The sequence below is a fragment of the Anser brachyrhynchus genome, assembly GCF_964034855.1.
Source record: "Anser brachyrhynchus genome assembly, chromosome: 5".
NCBI lineage: Eukaryota > Metazoa > Chordata > Aves > Anseriformes > Anatidae > Anser > Anser brachyrhynchus.
The window spans coordinates 9,067,011-9,087,524 of NC_137699.1; the positions used below are offsets into that span (position 1 = coordinate 9,067,011).

The following is a 20,514-nucleotide window of genomic DNA, read 5'->3' on the forward strand; positions in this document are numbered from 1 at the left end:
AGTACAGGAGTACTTTTCACTTCCTGATGTCAAGGGTCTAAGCACACAGCAGTACCAGCTTCAAAACAGAACAGATGTGCAGCCCTCTCAAATAAATCATGTGTTTTAATTTGCCTGTCATTAGGCAAGTTATGATCCCTGTATTTTTTCAGGACCCACTACAGAAGACAGCAAAGCAAGGAACTCCAGATAATTAAGGGTATGACTGGATTTTCTCCACCTCCTCAACTAACAAGTTACTCATAAATACCATCTCCCAACTTGTTTTCTTCCCTGTCCCCATTTTTCCTCTCAGGATGGAACTCACCCAGATCCAGATACTGCAAAACTTGTATGACATCAACTGCCACTAGATTTTTAATATTCATTCCATTGTCTTACTGCCTTCTTTAAACTGCTCTTCACAGCAATGTGAAGCACACTTGCATCAGTTAAACTTATGCAAATGAGGTCTGTTATTTCAAATCCTTCTGTAAACACATGCTCTATAAGAACAGGCATTATTATTACACAATCACAGGTATTTGGAGAGACTACCTTGTGCATATCTTAGTAGAAATCCTTGGAAACTATTTTCCATTTTCAAACGCTACCTTCAAAAGTGGTGTTTTTTTGGTGAAAGGAATGTTTTTGGTGAAAAGAATATTTTCAAGTATTTTTTACTTCTTGAAGTATAATTTTAGTCAAATATTTTCAACAGTACTCTCAACCCGAAATAGAGATTCATTTAGCAAGTTTCCTATTACACATCGCAGAAAATGTTTCACAAACATACGCGCTCTACACACTTTTTATCACACATTTCCTTACACAGCTCTGATCCAAAACCTGGCTATTTTTTTTCATAAATTCACAATAAACACAACCAGGAAATCAGGCAAGATAGGAGTGACTGAAATGGTAGATGGTATATAGAACTACACGATCTGCTAAAATAAATCTCAATACCCACAGTAACACTGAAGGACCACAGAAAAAGCAGTCTGTAATTTTAAGAATATTTTCGGAGTATCTCAACATTACATTCCTTGTCTTTTGCAAATCTCAGTGCCTTTTTTCCTGTTTTACAGAAACTTGTCTATATAATCGCTATATACATCATTGTGCTGTTGCCACAGGAAAATTAACCATACAATTTGCATGTGGCAAGATATTTTCAGCATGCTTCCCATGAAAAAGATAAAGTAGGTCTACTGCTTTTTGTCAGTAGACCTACATTCATTTCACAATTCAAGGGAAAAATGGGTTTAAATGATAGAAACAGTTACATAGTACATGGAATGTTGTGCTTTTCCAAAACAAGCATTTCAGCATTTATCTCATGATGTAATGAATACTTTATGCCAAGCTTGGTATTTTGGCTGCACCCTACAAAATGCCTCATACAACTTGAGAACTCAGAATTCATTTTTCCAGGTCCCTTTTCAAACTCCTATTTATCTTGGAGGCACTGCGAAACACTTGAATTTTGGGAGCCTTTACTGTAAATGCATTGTTCCAGCCAAATCATTTGCAGATGGCTTTGGAAGTACTACGATAAGTACGCTGGCCACCAACATAGCCACAGAACTATTTATACACCGTGACACTTGGAAACCCTTCGAACAAAACAGAAGGCCACACTGCAGGGTGCTGTACAGAGGAAGGTTCTTTTTTGTCCTTAAGAGCTTATATTCAGTATAAGGCAAAAAAAGAAAAGGAATATTATCATATGGACATGGATATAAAGAAACTAAGACGACAACTTCAGAAGAATAGATTCTGCTTTTGCACACCAGCAGTCCATCTCACCTTCATCTGATTGACTGTCACCCATTATTTGGCTAACTAGCTCCACGCATTAGGAAGGAAACAACGATGCTCTGGGTCAGCAACATCCAACAGTGGCAACAGAACTTCAGAAAGTGATAAACTACTGTCTTCAAACCAATTACAGAGCTCAAACAACACTTCAGAGATAAAAGATCTATATGCGACTGTCAGCAGTATTTGATATTTCCTTCTTTACTTTAGAAGGCCATGCTCACACACGTTCTCAGCTGAAAAAATATTTTGACATTTGGATGCATGAAAATAGAAGCTGTCACAAGAACAATGAAATATAGACCTGAAAGACTGAAAGGAAAGCTCATGGCAAAGCTGGATGTTTAAGAAATTTCTGTCTTTTTCTAGAAGCTAGATGTCCCTAATACATTATTTCAACAACAACAACAAAAAGATAGCCCTTCCACGCAAGCTGGGTAGTAAAAACATAAAAATCAAAGAGGGTACCTTAAGAAGATGCAAGCCAAGATCTGTTTGAGGAATAACAACTTCTTTTTTTTTTTTTTTTAAGGTAAAAACAGCATAATATGCTAAAAAGATCATCTAATATTAACTGTTTCTGGTGAGTCACTGAAAGACTGGAGAAAAGGGAACAGGCTCATTCGTTCTTTCTCACCACCAGTTTGATCACCGACCATTTCATTTACAGACATAAAAAGGAAACACTTCCAGAATTGTCATAACTTAAATGATACTCCTAGAGCTTACCATATCTCCGTTCTAGACTATTGTATACAATTATATTTAATGTAACCCCATAGATGTCACCAGCTTACAAGTTCTGCCATTAAATCTAAGTAGGGTACGATATTTAGTTTTGTTCTAGCTGAAGTTTAAATATTATACATAGTGGGGTGTTTGTGCTGGACTACCAAAATAGTTTCCTAGAGTTTTGCAGTTCGTAAGAACCCTTGTTAGAAGACACTCATAAGGATGATTAAAATTTTGAAGTTTCATACTAAAACTCACTACTGTTGAAATCGTCTTATCGCTACAGCTTTATGACGTTAAAGACAGTAGCTAGCAACTGTTGCAAAAGAAAAAATAGGAAAAAGGTGAAAATGAGAAAAACATACTTGCAGATGTACATTTTGAAGATGTTCATTTTGAAAAGGTACGTTCAGTTCTTTGCTACTTTCAAAGCTCAAGAGAACAGGGAAAACTCAATCTGCCCCAAGAACTGCAAGACCTGTGGTCAAGTACACGTAAAGAATGCTAACAGACTGAGAAGGCTAAAATGTAGTTTAGTCAACAGAGTAAGCTTAAGAGGGAAATTACTGATGTCTGGATTTACTGCAACAGACTTTTCATTGAGAAGTAAGGTAGATCAGTAAAAACTAATTTGTATAATGTGTTTCCAAGAAAGGACTACCAAATGGACTTTGTAGAAACAAGATCTAAAGCAGTAAAAGGAGACGCAAAGCTAAGTGGAACTACTATTGCTTAAATCCCTGACAGATTCCACAAAGATGTCAGTCAACAGGAATATTCAGTAGGAGGGTACTATCTTGATCTCACTTGTGACTCACTCTTAAAGTAACATTTACCCTCTTAGCAATCCCGTAACTAAAATGAAAAACCCATTCACTGATCAAAAGCATAGGGAGAATGTTCTCTTTCTAACTGGACTTTTTATCTATTGGCAACTCCTTGCCTTAGGACATTACAAGAAATAAAGGCCCAAATCAACTTCTTCTCATAACAAAGAATATAACTGTCTTAAAACTGAGTAAAGGAAACCTTTGTGTATGTATGAGAGAAGGTAGAAAAGCAAAATCCAGGATATGAACATTATGTTTCCTGCTCAAAACGGCAAAAACACATTCATGGCCTTCCTAGTCATGACTTCAACCGTAAAACATAAATTGATGCAACAGTCACAGTTCTACACCCATGTTAACGTAAATTGTACCACCATTTGTGCAATGAAAAGCAGTCTCCATCTTTGTTTAGAATTGCTCCAACGATGCTTGCTTTAGCAAGACTCAGCTGACACACTGTGCCCTTTTGCACACTACTTATTTTCAAGATTTCACTCTTCATAAAGTGCTGCAAATACATCATTTAGTGTCTTTTATTAGAAAAAGAAAAATTGAAGTTAGGTTTTCATTTTCAATTATGCTAAAAAGGTTAGTCATATTATAAATACATCTGTTCAAGATAACACACTGGTGTTCTTATGACTGGCATTAAGGGTTAACCACTAGCACAGGAATCTCTGCAAAGCAACATATATACACGTGAAAAAATCCCACCCCAATAATAAGGTATTTTACATTCATAAATATTTAAACACTCAAAAAGCCTTCAGAGACCAGTGTTTTCTAGAGTTTATAAACAGGAATAGTTTCTATTGTAAGTTCAACTCAAAAAAAAAAAAACTGTTTTTGTATCAACAACCAAATTTGAATAAATAGTCCCTCCATTAGCATTAATTCTTATTTTAGTACAAACTTACACAACTGAAAAACCTTTACATGTAACGTCACAATTTATACGTTCCTTGTGTGAAAATTTCGTCATAGTTCTAAAGTTTAGTGATGGGGCGTGATTAGTCAGTTTGGTTCTTGGATTCAATGATCTTGGTGGTCTCTATTCCAACCTAAATGATTCTATCATGATTTTTTTAATACCTACATACTTTCTATAACTCTTATACAAAAAGAAGAGAGCTCTTCACAAAGTGACGATATAAGAATTCCCTGCTACTGTTAGTAATTAACGCAACCCTCAAAATGCACAAAAACAATTTAGAAAGATTGCTTTTTTGGCCCTATTGGTTAAATGCAGGCATACAGATTTCTATTATTTTAAATAGAAAAACATCATTCAAATTGCAAAACAATTTAGACACTTCAAAAGGTGGAACGGAGTCTTAAAGAGCACCTCTTTATTTCTCTAAACAAGTTATCACTATACTGCACAGATCTTTCTGCTGGATAACTACTGAATCATGGATGCTAATCAATTATTTAACTCACCTGGCCTGACTGTGGGGATAAACAATTAACAACCTCCTCCAGCATCACTGGTACGTGTAATCTTCCAAAATTTTTGCTTTCTGTACTTTGAGACAACCCTTCAGTTTCATTTTTTTGTACGGCTTGGTCCTTTAACTCACAGTCTGAAAAACGTTCTGCTGAAGAATGGATCCTTCTGGTTAAAGTAGCTACCTTTACCGAATTCGCTTTTACATTGCACAGAAACAAACATCTGTAAACTTGGCACAGACGCTGGGATAACATTTTGGAGTTGATCGACCTAGAAAAACAGCAGACGTTGGGAGTTACTTTCAAACAAATATTTAAAACAGAAGGTTTGTTTTTTTTAAAAAAAAAAAAAGGAATAAGATAGGTGGCTTTGCAGAAGTGTCATGCCAGCAAAGAGTCTTGAGAATCCCTCACTTCAACTTTTATCAGAAGTTTGAAGCTCATCTGCCAATCAATCATATCTGAGCAACAATGGTTTTCTTTCCATAAGGAGCCCCTCCCTCCTTTTCCCTGACATTGCTAGGACTCTAACGGTGTTCAAACGCCTCAGAGATGCTCACACTAAATGACTAACCACATCTGAGCGCAACCAAAACTGGGACTTAGCTGTCATATTGTTCCCAGCTCTAGCAGGCACAGTGAGACACCTGCTCTGCAGGAGCGCTCTGGTTGCTAAGTTCAATGCATTTGTAGTTAGAACAGGCACAGAGGAATCAAAGAGAAGTATTTCAAGTAGTGCTTTAGTTACTGCCACAATCCACGCACGCAGTAAAAAATAAACTACAAATTGAAACACATTAAAAATCAGTTGAAACATAGGTAACAATAAAGCTTTATTTACAAAGCATCGCCTTTGCTAACACTGCCTGCAGTAACATATTTCATGCCCTCACTTGCTGGGCAGAACAACTCCAAACTTTGACGTGAGACACTTAAAAAAAATAAAATAAATAAATAGATAAAACTGCGGCCCTGTATTTATACCATTAATATTGTAACTGCAGACACGCCACAGTGTAACCTCGAAGAGACGACTTAGGAGCGTTTTACAGCCGCTCTAGAGAACTGACTGCGTGGACGGCGAGAAGCCCGGCAAGGAGCCCCTCACGCCACCTGGGGCTGCTAAAGCCCCCGGAAGCGTTACCCGCACGGAGGGGTACGCTCGGCTCCCACCCGCTGCTCTACGCAGCCAGGGGACTCCGCTCCGCTCCGCGCCCCTCCTGCCCGCGGGCACGGCCCGCACCAGCAGCCCACAGCGCGCGGCCGCGGGGAGGGGGAGGAGCCGGAGCCGGAGCCGGAGCCGGAGCCGGAGCCCTCCCCAGCCCCGCGCGCGGTGCGCGCACCCGCCACGCACTTACCGTTAGCGCCGTCGCCCCGCTGGCGTCACGGCGGCGGCGGCCAATGAGCAGGCGGGGGGGGGCGGGCCGCTCGGGTTTGAATTCGGCGGCCGGGCAGGGCGGCCGTTGGCGCGGGCCTGAGGTGAGGGGCGGCCGGTGGGGACGGGCTGGGCCGGTGGCGGGCAGCGGGCCTCAGGGCAATGCTGCCCGCGCAGGGGGCAGGCTGGAGGCCGGGGTGCCGGTCCCTCGGCTGGCTCCGGGCACTCCCGCGGTCTCGCCTCGTTCCCGTGTGTATGTTTCAACTACCAGACATTCACTAGATCTGTCAGTTACAGGAAAGATTCAGCTGCTCGGTCTGAGGGAGTCCTGGAAGCAAAGTGGGAGAAAGCAAGGACCGTTGTTATGTCTGCTGCGAAGGAGGAAGATGTCTGTAATCACGTGAAAGTGGTAGTTCGCGTCCGCCCGGAGTCGCAAAAGGAAAAAGATGGCAACTTCAGCAAAGTTGTTCATGTCGTTGACCAACATATGCTGGTCTTTGATCCCAAGGAAGAAGAAGTTGGCTTTTTTCACAGGAAGAAACTGGTCCATAGGGATATTAACAAAAGAGCAAAGAAAGATCTTAAATTTGTGTTTGACGCTGTTTTTGCTGAAAGCTCATCCCAGCTGGAAGTCTTTGAGCATACTACTAAAAGTGTCCTTGATGGCTTCCTAAATGGTTATAACTGTACAGGTAACTTTGCTATTTATCTCTTTCAATTCAAAAAATTCACTGTGTTCTATGAAGTTTCTACCGTTGTATCTATCTGCTGCAGAGGCCTTAAAAAGACTGACATTTAAATAAAGCATTTTGTTTTAATTAGTAGATAGGAGAGGTTGACCCTGCTTATGGAAGATAAGATAGCTATGCTCTCTTTTGAGAAAGTGTTCTTGTTAGGGTTATAACAGACTTCAGAACTAGATCTGAAATAAGCGTGCTTACAAGAGGACTCTTCAGGAAAGAGTTATTTAACCAGAAACTGTTTAGTTGTTTTACTGAAGGTGTTCACCTGTTTTATGAAGTTTTCTTTTCAAGAGCTTGTCTTCTAAATTGGCAATAAAACATTGTAAGGGAAATGCAATAAGTACGTGCAGTAAGTTCATGGTTTAGTGTTAAGAGAGTAAAGAATTAATATTTGTCATTTAAGTTGTCTGTGATTGAACTTTGAACTGAAAATGAAAAAAGAAATGACGTTGGAATAGTTTTCTGATGATTATAGAATCATTAAGGTTGGAAAAGATCTCCAAGATCATCTGGTCCAACCATTCTCCTACGACCACTACAATAGCTGTAAAAGGCAAAGCGTGAGAGATTTGATTGGCTTATGAAAACAGCTGTACAATATGATAGATATGTGAATGTTCATTTGAAGCTTGTGTTCCTGATTGGCTTGACTTACTGGTACAAAGTATGTGTTTTTCTCTTAAAATTCAGTGCTTGCGTATGGTGCAACAGGAGCCGGAAAGACTCACACGATGCTAGGTTCTCCTGAAGATCCTGGAGTCATGTATTTAACCATGATGGCACTTTATAATTGCATGGACCAAATAAAAGAAGATAAAATATGCAATGTTGCTGTGTCTTATTTAGAGGTAAGCCAGCTCCTGGATTTGGTATGTTGCATTTAATAAGGTGTATTTTTGTAAATAAGACTTTTTTTTTCTTCCCTTACTCCCTTCACCCTTCTTATAAACTGTTTTGGAACTTCACAAAATCTGTCCCTGATAGGCCAGGAACTGAACTGCGCTCTGCACATTAGATGTCATTTGTAGGTACCTGTTACTGTCTTACAGAAGCCTTCCCAAAAAGGCCAGTCTCTTCTAGCATACTAATTAAACCATAATGATTCCTGTCTTGCTGATAAGTTGAGTTTCTCTGAGCCTCTGTTAATGTGTACAAAGAAAATCTTGTCAGAGCTATATTTCAGGACTTAAAGATAAAATCCTGTAGACGCTGAAATTGCACAAGTAAATAATATTTAATACTTTTTCAGTAATGTTAATTTCTATAAAGATTTCAGTTCAGTTTTACTGTATCCCATATGAATGAAGTTTTTCAATTAGATCTGCTATGCTACTGTTTAGCTTTCTACAAATATTCCTGTTGTTATTTGCTGTTGGCTTTTCCTTTCCTGTCTCCATCTTTTTTGCATCACAGTTCCGTTCTTACAAGCAGCTGTCTTGGCAGTGCTATAAAGCAGGAGTAGCAAAATTATTCCTATATTCTAGCCCCCACAAAGTCATAGTGGAGGAGTAGTTAGTAACAAGGGGGAGGGAGGGTGGGAAAAAATGTGCTATTTCAAGTGCTTCCAAAGACTAAGAATTAAAGCAATTAAGTACTTTAACAGAACTATTTTTGGATTAAGTCTCACTGAAGTATATATATATTATGAAGTGTAGTAGGTGATAATCAACGCTTCATATTCACACTTGGTGCAAAAGCATTTTTTGTAAGAACAAACTTTTTTTGCAAATAAAAACTAAAGATTATTTACGAAGAAAGACTCCAACTTCAATGGCCAAAAAAAATTCATGGGAATTAAATAAACAGAATATTCCAAGTTCAACGCAGGAAAGGTGTTTAGCGATAATTCTACAGAACTAATGTTACTTGATCTTAAATACATATTAAAAAATATGATTTCTGTTCCAAGTTAATCCTGGCAATTAGAGCAGGGTAGTTTTTAAACTATTTTAAATTCCTTTCTAAAGGTCTACAATGAACAGATCCGCGATCTCCTAGTGAACTCAGGACCTCTAGCTGTTCGTGAAGATACCCAGAAAGGGGTGGTAGTTCAAGGGCTAACGTTACATCAGGTATGTAAATAGATACTGAAACTCTGGAAGCCTCGTAATATGTGAGGTGAAATAATGAAGTTGTTATTGTGGAATGAAAGCTGTATGAAACTTAGCAACTTTCTTTTTTTTCTTTTTTTTGTTTTTTTTTTAATTTTCTGTGGTAATCACTAGTAACTTCGCCTGCAAACATAATAAATGAATTATTCAAAATCATGTTGTTAAAAAGCTACATGGATCAATTTCTTGGATAGAAAATAAAACATTGTTCAAAATCATGGCTTTATCAAACAGGCACTGTTGATTTGATGTTTATCTTCAGGTTTTGGAGTGCTTGTTGTTTAACTAATACACCTTAGTATTTCTTAAAGGATGTCACCATCTTCAGTGCTGTCTGAGTACTCAACACCTCAGAAAACCTTGTGCCTATCTCTCAGGATTTTTTTTTTTTAAATAATGTACATAATTCATTTCTTTTCTTTTTTTTTTTCCAGGCAAGCACAGAATTTTATTTTTTTGGCAAAGTTAGTGACACAACTTAGCTCTCAAACTGTTAACTAACTCTTGCAGGCTTTTCCTCTTGCAGGTGTTTAGTGCCTGTTACATGTGCTGTAGCTTTCTAGCTTTTGCGTGTGTAGATTAATGATTGAGGAGCAAACAGTCACGTTAGTTTGGCTCATTCTTGGAAAGCTTTCTTTTGAAAAGCTTGGGTCTTTGGAAAAAGAATACTATGTTGCTGTTTGATGCAAGTACAAGAAAGATTAAAGCCTTCTTAAGACCTTTTTTTGCTAACTGCAGAGAACACTTGCTGGTTTGTTTAAATCATTGTGTTTTTTTTGGGGGGGAAAAAAGCTATTTAAATTTCTAAAGCCATTAGGTAGTTGCTTTTCATGACTTACTGTTTTTAGCAGAGTGTTTGAAGAGCTTCAATTCTAAAACAAGAATTTCCAAGTAACTATACCTTTGAGTACCTCTGGTTTTGGTTGTCGTTTTTACTGTTATTTTTTTTTAAGGTGCATGTTGATATATCTTAAAATCACTACAAAATCTTGTATAGTTAAGATAAATATACTTTTCTTTTTCACTATGCTCTACCCTTAAAGCCTAAATCAGCAGAGGAAATCCTTCAAATGTTGGATTATGGAAATAAAAATAGAACACAGCATCCCACAGATGTAAATGCCTCCTCTTCTCGGTCCCATGCTGTATTTCAGGTAAGATGATATAGCAGATGTACACAAGTATTACTATAAGCTTTACTTATTGTCAAAACTTGAATAAAGCAGAAGCTTTTTTTCTGAAACTGTATCAAACCTTAATTTTGACACACAGAGCTAAGTGTCCCAGTTAACTGTTCTTGTTGACTTCTTATCCCATGTAAATGTTCCAGAGTGATTAAATTTTGAAAAAGTAAATTCAATGAAAAGCTCTCTAATTGTAATAGTTCAAACTGCAGACCTTGAAAAAAACCTTTTCTCTAAAACTGTTATTTTGAGCCTTGAATATACTTTCCTATTATAATTTTATACATCAAAAGGCCATTTCTATCCTTCTTTGCTCAGTATTTTTACACAGAGAATATTTTACAGAATATCACTATACATCTGACTATAAACTGAGTGTCTCAAGCAGTACGTAGCAATCTTGCTTATTTTGGTTAATGGTGATTTTTTCATACTACAAGATTTCATAATGTTTTGGTCTGCATCAAGTTTTAGAACTATTGAAGTCATTTTTATACACAAAATATTTGAGTGACATATTCTTGGACCATCAAAATCAAATGCATATTTTGTTGAATTCTGTAGATGAGGGTTTTGCAGGTGTTCTACAGATGTGCTAGAATTGAAGATTTCTCCAAATTCTCCAAATATTGCTGTTTGCAGACCATCACCTTGTCATTTTGACTTGTCTTAAATACAAGCCATTGTATAATAATGCTTTAGAAATGGGTCCTGTTAGCTAAAAGTTCTTGATCCTTTGATCCTTTTGATTACTGCAAAAATACGCTATCATCTATCATTTATATGTTGCTCTTCTGGGTTGCATAATATTATAAGCAAAAGTCATTACCACTCTAAAAGCTTCTGTTCTCCTATATATGTTAGATTTCTGTTTGAAATTGTCCTTTCTGTTTTTAATTTCCTCTGAGGTCTTGCCCGTGGTCATAAATTTAAGGCAATGACTTCTCACCAAGTTTAGGTCAATAGCTGCATTGCCACCTGCGTGTGCCGTCTTTAATAAGGCACAAAGTGCTGTGCCACAGAAAGAGATCAGAGCATGAACTGCTGATTTTGTTTCTTTGCTTTGGGCTGAAGTGTCTTGCCTCTCTCACCTTTGCTTGGCAGCAGACAGTTGATTGTTGTATCTGGCAGGCTTTGGATTCTTCTCAGTTTGTTTCTAAAAATGGCAGGCAATTAAGTAAAGTAGATGTTGGACCTTAGTTGTATTTTAACAAGAAGGCAAGCAATTAGGTGAATAGGGATTGTTGGAGAATTCATCTTCTCCAGCCTACGTTCTGTTTACCCTGGCAAATAGATCTCAGCGTAGATATATTTACTTGTTAGCAAAAATTGCTTATTCACCAAATAAAACAAACTATATCGACAGAATTAGTATATTTGTATTTTACCACAAGTTTGTTTGAAAGTATGACAAAAAAAAAGCATTTGTATGCTTAAGCAGACTTCTTTTTTTTTTTAATTTCATTATTACAAACTAATTCTGGCTTGGAGAGCAGATATAAAGAAGAAATAAAGGCTTGCAGATGAATGGATTGTTTACTGGTTGGCAATAAAAGTCAAAATATAATCAAAACAAAGATCCTGTCATATCTAAATATTGTAGGAGCGGCAAATATTTATGTGTATGTATACATAAAAAATATTTAGCAAGTAGCTTCTTTGTAATACATCGAACAAAAGTGGCGTGTTCATTGAATTTTTTGTAATACCATTCAGAAGCTCTGAAGTAACTTCAATTTTTTGTCTGTAATAAATACACTATAAGCTGGTGTGGTACACCAGAGAACAAATAATTCTTTGAATGTTTACAGAATACTGTTAGAGTAAGCATCTGAGTAGTGGTGGTAGTGGCTAGAAGAGTAGCCTTGATTGCATGAACTGTACTGATTGTCTCTTAATCAGCCTCCATATGCGACTGCAGTCACTTAGATGACGTGAACTTGATACTCGTGGATCAATATCTGGATATTCAAATTCTGTCATGAAGTAAAAGACATTTCATCATAAAAAATTTGCATTGCCATGGCTTTGAGAAGCATATTCTGCCATGTACTCAGCGTTCATCACTGAAGCACAGTTCATTCACAAAAACATTCGGACTGATTTTGTTCAAGGCTGGCATCAACAGATTAGTATAGCTAGCAGAAACTTTCTTTGGTGTTCATAGCTGTATTTCTCATCCAATTAATTATTGTAATGAGATAATCCTGAATGCTTGTTTTGTTTATTCTGCCTTTTGAGATGGTCTAGCTGTCAACAAAGGTATTTAATTGTTTTCACTTAAATGTTACTTTCTGTCAAGTGATTAAGTTATTGCTAGAAGTCATGAAGTCATGATTTCTTTTGTTAGGTAATTATATCCTAAATGTATGATTTATGTAAATATCTACTAATAATGTGAGTCTTCAAAGTAAAAAATAAGCTGGTGCAGCCTTTGAGTAACAGCTCACTTAACAATGAATGGGCTTTAAGCATTTTTCACAGAAGTGACTTTGTGCTTGGGGTGAAGGGAGAGGCAGTATGTCACTTATAGGAATTCCGTAAAAATGCTTAATATAAATACTATATCTACATGAAGCACTTCGAAGTAATAACTTTTGGAAACTATATTGGTCCAATGAATGCAACTGGAAGTCTCACGTTTTAATTTGTGTACTGATTTAAACTATGCAAATTCACAACCATACGCTCTCTTTTTTCAAAGTGGGATCTCAGATAGGCTATCTAATTGAGGCACTTATTAACAGTGTTGACATCTTTAAGAAACGATAAACTAGTCCACTGGTACTACAAGTAATTGCTTATGTTAGTTTGTTGCATCTATCTCCATTGTTTACATAAATCCATTATGTTCTGAAAAGGTCTTAGCTGCTTATTCCTTATTTCCTCTTCGGTTCAACAGATGTAAATGAAGAGAAATCCCTATTGCTGTCTTGGTTCCTCTTCAATTTTAAAATTTACCTTACTTTTAAGGGTTGCTTTTGTTTGTAGAGATCAGATTGTCTTTTATACTGGCTTTGTTTTTTGTTGTTAACTTTAGAGGTGCAGGATGTTTTCTGGAACTGAATGAAAAAGTAGTGAAGCCTTGGCCCAGGACATTCTAAGCTGATTTTAGAGATGCAAGTTTTATCTGCCTGTCTGTCTCACGTTTGAAATCTTCATCTAGGTCAGGCAGTTACCACATCTAGAAGTAAAATCCCAGTTGCCACACTGGTCTATTGAAAGTGTTCTGCAGATGGACAAAGAAATAAAAGATTATGCTTTGGGGCGTTTCTTGTATATCTTGAGTTTTTATAAAAGCTTGAATCATACAACATGTCACTCCACCTTTTCCTATGTCACTTGACTTTTCCCTTCACGTTACTGGATTTTGGTCAAGTGCTACTTGGCTAAGAGTTCCTTGATCAAGATAAATAAAGGGAAGTGGTTTTCCTCTTTTTTTTCCTCTTTTGTTTTGTATGTTTGCCCCACTAGAAATAGTACAACAGGGCTTTTTTTATTGTTTGATGTAGGAACATGGCTATTTGGTATAGACATAACTTGTGTATATGTCTTAAGAAGTTTCTCCTTAATTGGCTTCAGTCCCAATACTTGTCATTTTTTTCTATTAGAAATTGATGTGATGACTTTGTTTTGCATAAGCAAAGCTTAAAGCTACTGAACTGTTGAGATATTGTCTTTATTAGGCAATTACCTTATGTATGGCAACACTTTGCCAATTCAGTCTGAAAGTGCATTTATGGAAGTGTCAGAAACTGTCAGCCTTACGAATGGCAAGGTACTCAATGTGAAAGAGCGAGTACAGAGAGAACTGTGGAAAAGTAAAAGCTATAGCTACCGAAGGACAACTAATTCTTAGCGACTGCATAATTATCCTCTGCCTATATGATCAGAAACCTGAACAAGAACACCTTCACTAGCACAAGGAGGCAAAAGTATTTGGTTTCTTGTGTATTTCTTGTATGTTTTCCTTGAAAATGTCTATCAAGAAGGGATGAGGGGGAGCACAAGACTGCAGGGGTCACAGCTCTCCAGAAGACCCTGGAGTGGTATAAATTTCCACAGTAGTGGATGAGTATTATGCTCCAATTAATGATAGCTTCAAATAAATTCAGTCTAAATTTCTGAAAGTCCAGCCTTTTTCCTGCATAACTTATCCCTATATGCATCTTTTCGACCTATTCTTAAAGGTGCCTTTAAAAAATGAATACCTTTCAGAGTTGAAAGCGTAATAGTGTGGTATACACCTGAAGTGTCAAAGAAACAGGCTGTTTTAGTTACCAAATTAATTTGAAGCTCACCAATCTGCCACTGTTGTAAGGCCACAGCCAGTCATTTGCTTATTCCCCCACAGTGGAATATGGGAGATAATCAGAAGGACAAAGGTATGTGGGACAGGCCACCTTGTGGTTTGAAATAAAGTCATTTAGGTAACAGAGATGCAAAAAGCAAAGTAAAAGCAGTCAGGTTCCACCAACAGTCCGATGTCCAGGTACTCTTCAAGCAATGACTATTTTGGAGAAACACACCGTTTAATCACTGGGAGTGACGTTGTATGGCACGGAATATCTTGCCGGTCAGTTCAAGTTGGCTGTCCTGGCTACGTTCCCTCCCAGGTTCTTGAACACCCCAAACCAACTTGCAGGGCTGCGCAGACAGAGGCGGCCTTGCTGTTGCTGAACAAAACATGGGTGCTTTAGCAACACTGTTACAGTTGATCAGCTTTCCCAGATTTGAAAGAAAGTAATGCATGGTCCGCTGTGAAGAAAATTAACTATGTCCCAGCCAAACCCAGTGCAACAACACTCAGCTTCTTCTTTTCCTACTAGTACCTGAAGCAGATGAATGTGAGGTAAGTCTTAGAAATAGTTTTGCTGTGTTTTGTTAGGCCAAACTGCCGGTTGCTGAGTACAGAAAGGTTTAACTTACATTCTTAAAAGTATTTCAGGGACTATTTCTGAAGACACTTGTTAGACTGTAAAAGTAACTTACTGCTTAGAGTAATAAGAGACTGGTTAGTGGTTACTTCTTAATATGATCTTTTTTTTCCCCCTTGTAGATTTACCTAAGGCAGCAAGACAAAACAGCTAGTATTAGTCAAAATGTTCGCATTGCCAAAATGTCCCTCATTGACCTGGCAGGATCTGAACGTGCCAGTGCTACAAATGCCAAGGGGGCTCGTTTTAGAGAAGGAGCAAATATTAACCGCTCCCTCCTAGCTCTCGGAAATGTCATTAATGCCTTGGCTGATCCAAAGGTATGTACCGATATCTTGTGCAGTCTTCACCTCCTAGTGTTGTGAAAACCCTTAATGCTTACTATGTTTAAAAATGTGACAGTCTTTGTGGTATCTTTTTTGACTCCTACTGTATCTTTAGAATTTCTGTAGTAGGATATCCTCATGAAATACATCAGGAAATGTATGTGTAAGGTATATATTTGGGTCTTTCTACTTGTAAGAATCTGTAGAGTTGGGGGGTGGGGAGGTTACATGCAATACACACAAGTGCCTTTAAATGCCTAGTTGCTGAATCACCTGATGCAACTTAACTTTTGTTCCAGTAGTTCCAATGCCAACAGTAACTTTCACTTGAAAGAGAAGCAAGGTGTTCTAAGTATCATTATGTATTTTCCTTCTGCTGATATTGATGGTTGGAACAAGCATACCTTTAATTAATGGATAATTGATAAGTCAGGGGCTTATTTAAACTACAGGGAGATATTTTTTCATGGATAAGAATATGGGAAAATGTCTTGGTTTTTGTTGCTTACACTCAGAACAGAAATACTAAGGCTTTACATAAACTTACCTGTTGCGGATTCTGCCTATTTGGGGCTAGTCATTCTGGTGAATAAGGTTTTTTGTTTCTGTTCTATAGTCAGTAAGCCTAGAATTTGTATGGCTATAATTAGAAAGGTACGTGACCTCCAGTTATCTTAATGCTACTCCTGCAGATTAACAAAAACATTTTATGCAGTTAATGAATTTTTCTTTTAGTCATTTAATAAAATGTACTTTTCTCACTTCCTGCAACAACTAAAACTATATTTCCTGCAACAACTAAAACTATAATACTAGAGCTAACGTACAGTATTGAAAATGATGATCTTTATGTGATTTTCCTTTCAAACTCTCCTTGTTGTCAACAAAGTGTCAGGGCATTTTGTCTGCAGCTGACAGGGTGAATTGACATCCTACCACCAATTGAGGCTGTACTGCTCTAAATAGTTACCTCAGTACCTTATAATATAACCTAGCAAAATTCTTCAGTTTATTAATTTGTTTAAAGAATATTTAACATCTTAAGATAACTCCAGATTATGCATTGCTCATTTATGAAATAGAACCCTTCTAAAGACTGAAATCCAGGGAAGCTCTCCTTGAATATTAGGGATTACTTGGTTGACAGTTCTCACTTCATCATTTTCCTTTAAGGTTTCCTTGTGGATTTTCAACATCATCTTTTGGATAGCTGAATGAAAGAAAGCCCTGATGGGAAAGGGTTCTCAAAAATAGTTTTCTTAAGATAGTTGAACTCACCTGCTTTCCTTACCCACATTTTCCAAAATCTAGTATGTGTAGAGAAGCTTGCATAAGTAAATCCTGGAAAACACAGATTTTCCAGAGGCTTATGTGCTTAGTTTTAGGGCAATCTGCTGTGTTGGTGAAACTTAGTGTTATGTTGTGATCACCAAAAGTTTGTTTCATGCAGTGTTTTTGCTCGCTTACTGGCAATTTGAACAAAAGATCTCTTTGGTTTCTTGTTTAACTTCTCTTACCTCTTAATTCTTTCTGTTATGTAAAACACAATTTACATGATAATATGAATTAATGGATAGATTCCTAGGCAATTTTTTAACATACTGCTAATTCATTTGAGGATTGACTTTGTAAACTTGGCAGAAGGGAGGTATATTTTGTGTATGGGTGTCAACCTATTAACTTCCAACTTTTAACATAAAATAATCAAAAGTATCCTTGGGATAAAGTATCCTTTTGTGAAAACTTCCTTCTTTTTCCTCACCTCTATTTATAATTAAAGGCTTTCTCTGACTTAATGTGAATTGTACTGTCAACAGCATGAGAAATGAAAAACTGAAATGTTGAGAGGTAGTTGTCAAATATTTCTATTGAGATGTACAAATGCCAGGAAGAGGCTTCATGGACATACTTGCTTTCCTGTTGTTCCAGTAGTTACTCACTTTTGTCATTCTGTATACTTGGATTACTTAAGCAGTTTCTCCTATTTGTCTTAGGATTGGTTCCCTACAGTATATTTTAATACTGCCGCTAATGTTCTTACCTGTCAGTTAAAGTATGCCTTTCTTTCCAGTGTTCTCATCCTTGTATACTTCTGTACATTTTTGTACCTTGTGTACTCTTTCCTCTGTTATTAGGGAGAGCCTTGAGTTTTCTTTACTTGTTCTGTAGAATATGCTATGTTCTTTTCATCTTCATTTTCCTTTTTAGTTGCTTCTGGTTGTGAACTGACCTGCAAGGAGTCCACGCTGAGTCTTTATATTTCCTTTTGTCTTCCTAAAGAATTTTCTGTTTTCAAAAAGCAACTTTTTAAGTGTCCTTATTGTAATATCCTTTTGGGCAGGATCTGGGAAGTACAAGTCATTATTTTAAGCTGAAGAAAAGCAACATGCAAACAAAAAATATACAGAAGGTTACCTGTTCAGTACAAATAAATGTTCAGTACAAAAAATTATAGGCATTCAATAAAATATTTAAAGGTAGTGATAAGGGTATCTTAAGGGTATCTTAGCGGAATTAAAATGAAATTGGTTAAGATGGATGCTTAAATAAGTTATTTAACTGGTTCCGGTTGCTTTCCTTTTTTGTCATTCAGGCCAAGAAAACAAGAATTGGAGGGTGTGTATTACTGTTGGGGCTAGGGAACAAATGTGCTGTCTAGCCAACTGGACAGGAATCTTCCAGATAAACTGCCTTCATTTCTTCCCTAAAATGCGTTCCTTTATCAAAATTTTGTCGTATGTACAGGAAAGCTTTCTTTGCTATTGTGGAATGGTTTCCAAAGGTATGGGTCATACTGTAGGCCAAGCTGTAAGTTAATAGAGGGGTTTCAAGAGAACTTCCTTGTTCTGTTGTCTGCTGGATTAGTTAAATGTGAGAACTGTTAGCAGAGGTATGAAGAGCAGAGTAGGATGTCCCTTTAGGTGATAGTGAGCTGTTAAATCAACTCACTTTCAAAACCTCCTCAACAGTACAGTCCAGTCAAAGGGGTAGTCCTATCAGGTCTTCCTGCCTTCAGATAGTTCTTAGCACTTCCTTGCTGGCATTAGCAGTCGTGAAGCCATGCAATTAAATTAGGAAATGACGTCTTTGTTTTTGGTTCCGTTTGTTGGTGTTTATTTTGAAGGGGTAGAGGAGGTACTCACTGTAGATTTGATTTTTATTTTGTGTTCTTCTACCTGCTTTGTTCGTGGTAGTGAATTAGACTCCTGATCTGGCTCGCCAGCTCAAGGGAAAGAGTGGGAATATTTGTGTGGGAGGATGACGAAACATCCTGAACTTTTACCAAACTCAAGTTCAGTGTTTACAGCTTACACGCCTTGGTCAGCTAGCAATTTCTACTTTCAAATATGCCAGGGAAAATGATTAAAGCTTTTATTTCCCTTATTGCTGCCAGGAAAAGCTAAAGATTCTCCTCACTACCCTGCTGGAGTGGGAGGCAGAATTTAGAGCCTGTACCACTGGCATAAAGATGACATGTTGACTTAGTCGGTGTAGGTGGCTGGTCCTTACCAGCCTTTGCACTGTGAGATGGTTATTCTGTAAATGTGATTTCAAAAAAAAGCTTTATAAGGCAAACTTTGGGTTGCCTGGAGAGGTTGTAGATTATCTACAAGGATAGAGAATCAAAACCTAACTGGGCATAGACCTTGGTAGCTTGCTCTAGCTGATCCTACTTTGAGCAGTGGGATCTTGAAAGGTCCTTCCAACCTCAATCGTTGTGAAATGAAATTACGTGAACTGAAAATAGTTTAGCATAGCCTTTTAGCGTAGCCCACCTCTTCTGTTGATTTCTCACATCACAGAAACTGTTGTTATGTATCCAGATATCAGAAAGTAATCTGGCTAATACTTGTGTTCTAAAGGTATTAAACAGGAGATAACGCTCAAAATAACGCTCAAACAATCCACTTTAAAGGTAATTTTGAGGAAGATGACTTACGTAAAAGAAAAGTTGCAAGGCTGTTTGTCGTATTTAATGGTGTTGATGAAATTGTAAACAAACATTTGAACAGATTGATGTGTAAAATACAATTACTTTAATCCATAAAAAATCATTTCTTTCTAGAGCAAAAAACAGCATATTCCTTATCGAAACAGCAAGCTTACACGTTTATTGAAAGATTCCCTTGGAGGAAATTGCCGAACAATAATGATAGCTGCTGTTAGTCCATCTTCTATGTTCTATGATGATACTTATAATACTCTTAAGTATGCAAACCGAGCAAAAGATATTAAGTCTTCCGTGAGTATATTGATATTTATTGATCTAATTTCAAAGTATTACATATTCTTGAGGGAGGGAGAGTTATTTCTTTCAAAAAGTGATTTTAATTCATTTCTGTCTCAATTTTGTTGTTAGCTTATTGCTGCAGTCTACTCTTCATTATCTGGGTGTTTGTTACTGAGGCAGCTGCTAGTTTGCGAGATCTTGTCTTGTGAGCCTCAAAACTAAAAATAGTATTCATATGGTAAAGTTCACAGCCAATTTCAGTATCTTACTATTATGTTCTTGGAGAACTGTAAAGCACATGCAAGATGTGCTAGCAGTTGTACAAGAGCCAGTCCAGTTTTAACACAACTAGAATTCAGCTGGAGCTAAGAAGCTCAATGAGGTAGTATTGATGAATGAAAAACTGCTGCAGCATCCTGTCTTCTGGTCTGTAGTACTCAGACTATTTTGACTTTTTTCATAATTCCTTGTATTGTAACACCTGAATTTTCTTTACATAATATAGTCTTGATTGCAGTTTCCATTTATTTCATCTCTTCTCCATTTTGTTCCATTTTGTTTATATTCTCCATAATGTAAAGATAACTTGTATAATGAAATCCACAAGGCATTTATCAAATAGTAAAACTAGTCTAAATAAATGCAAAATGCACTTACATCTGTAAATGTAATTATTACTGCTGTTCTGAGGAAAATTGCTGCCACGGGTATGCAGCCAATTACTGCAAAAGCTAAGAGGCTCATAGTTCTCTTGAGCAAGTCAGGAATGTTTTCATCCCTTTTCTCATAGTAT

General features: G+C 37.2%; 2 protein-coding genes across 4 annotated transcripts in view; one reads left to right on the top strand and one right to left on the bottom strand.

Annotated features, from left to right (window-relative positions):
• The window catches only part of METTL15 (methyltransferase 15, mitochondrial 12S rRNA N4-cytidine), a 95,773-nt gene extending 89,462 nt beyond the window's left edge, over positions 1 to 6,311 (bottom strand). Inside the window, exons 1-2 of one of the 2 annotated variants that reach the window (XM_080595261.1) lie at positions 6,173 to 6,311; positions 4,806 to 5,085 (exon numbers count right to left, since the gene is read on the bottom strand). In XM_080595261.1, the coding sequence (XP_080451387.1) occupies positions 4,806 to 5,069 (264 nt within the window). In that variant the 5' untranslated portion in view covers positions 5,070 to 5,085; positions 6,173 to 6,311. The other variant, XM_080595260.1, reaches the window with a different exon arrangement.
• KIF18A (kinesin family member 18A) overlaps positions 6,164 to 20,514 on the top strand; it is a 42,820-nt gene continuing 28,469 nt past the window's right edge. Inside the window, exons 1-7 of one of the 2 annotated variants that reach the window (XM_080595243.1) lie at positions 6,164 to 6,293; positions 6,487 to 6,881; positions 7,623 to 7,780; positions 8,900 to 9,004; positions 10,087 to 10,197; positions 15,287 to 15,484; positions 19,557 to 19,733. In XM_080595243.1, the coding sequence (XP_080451369.1) occupies positions 6,554 to 6,881; positions 7,623 to 7,780; positions 8,900 to 9,004; positions 10,087 to 10,197; positions 15,287 to 15,484; positions 19,557 to 19,733 (1,077 nt within the window). In that variant the 5' untranslated portion in view covers positions 6,164 to 6,293; positions 6,487 to 6,553. Of the gene's footprint in view, positions 6,294 to 6,480; positions 6,882 to 7,622; positions 7,781 to 8,899; positions 9,005 to 10,086; positions 10,198 to 15,286; positions 15,485 to 19,556; positions 19,734 to 20,514 lie in introns of both variants that reach the window. The other variant, XM_080595242.1, reaches the window with a different exon arrangement.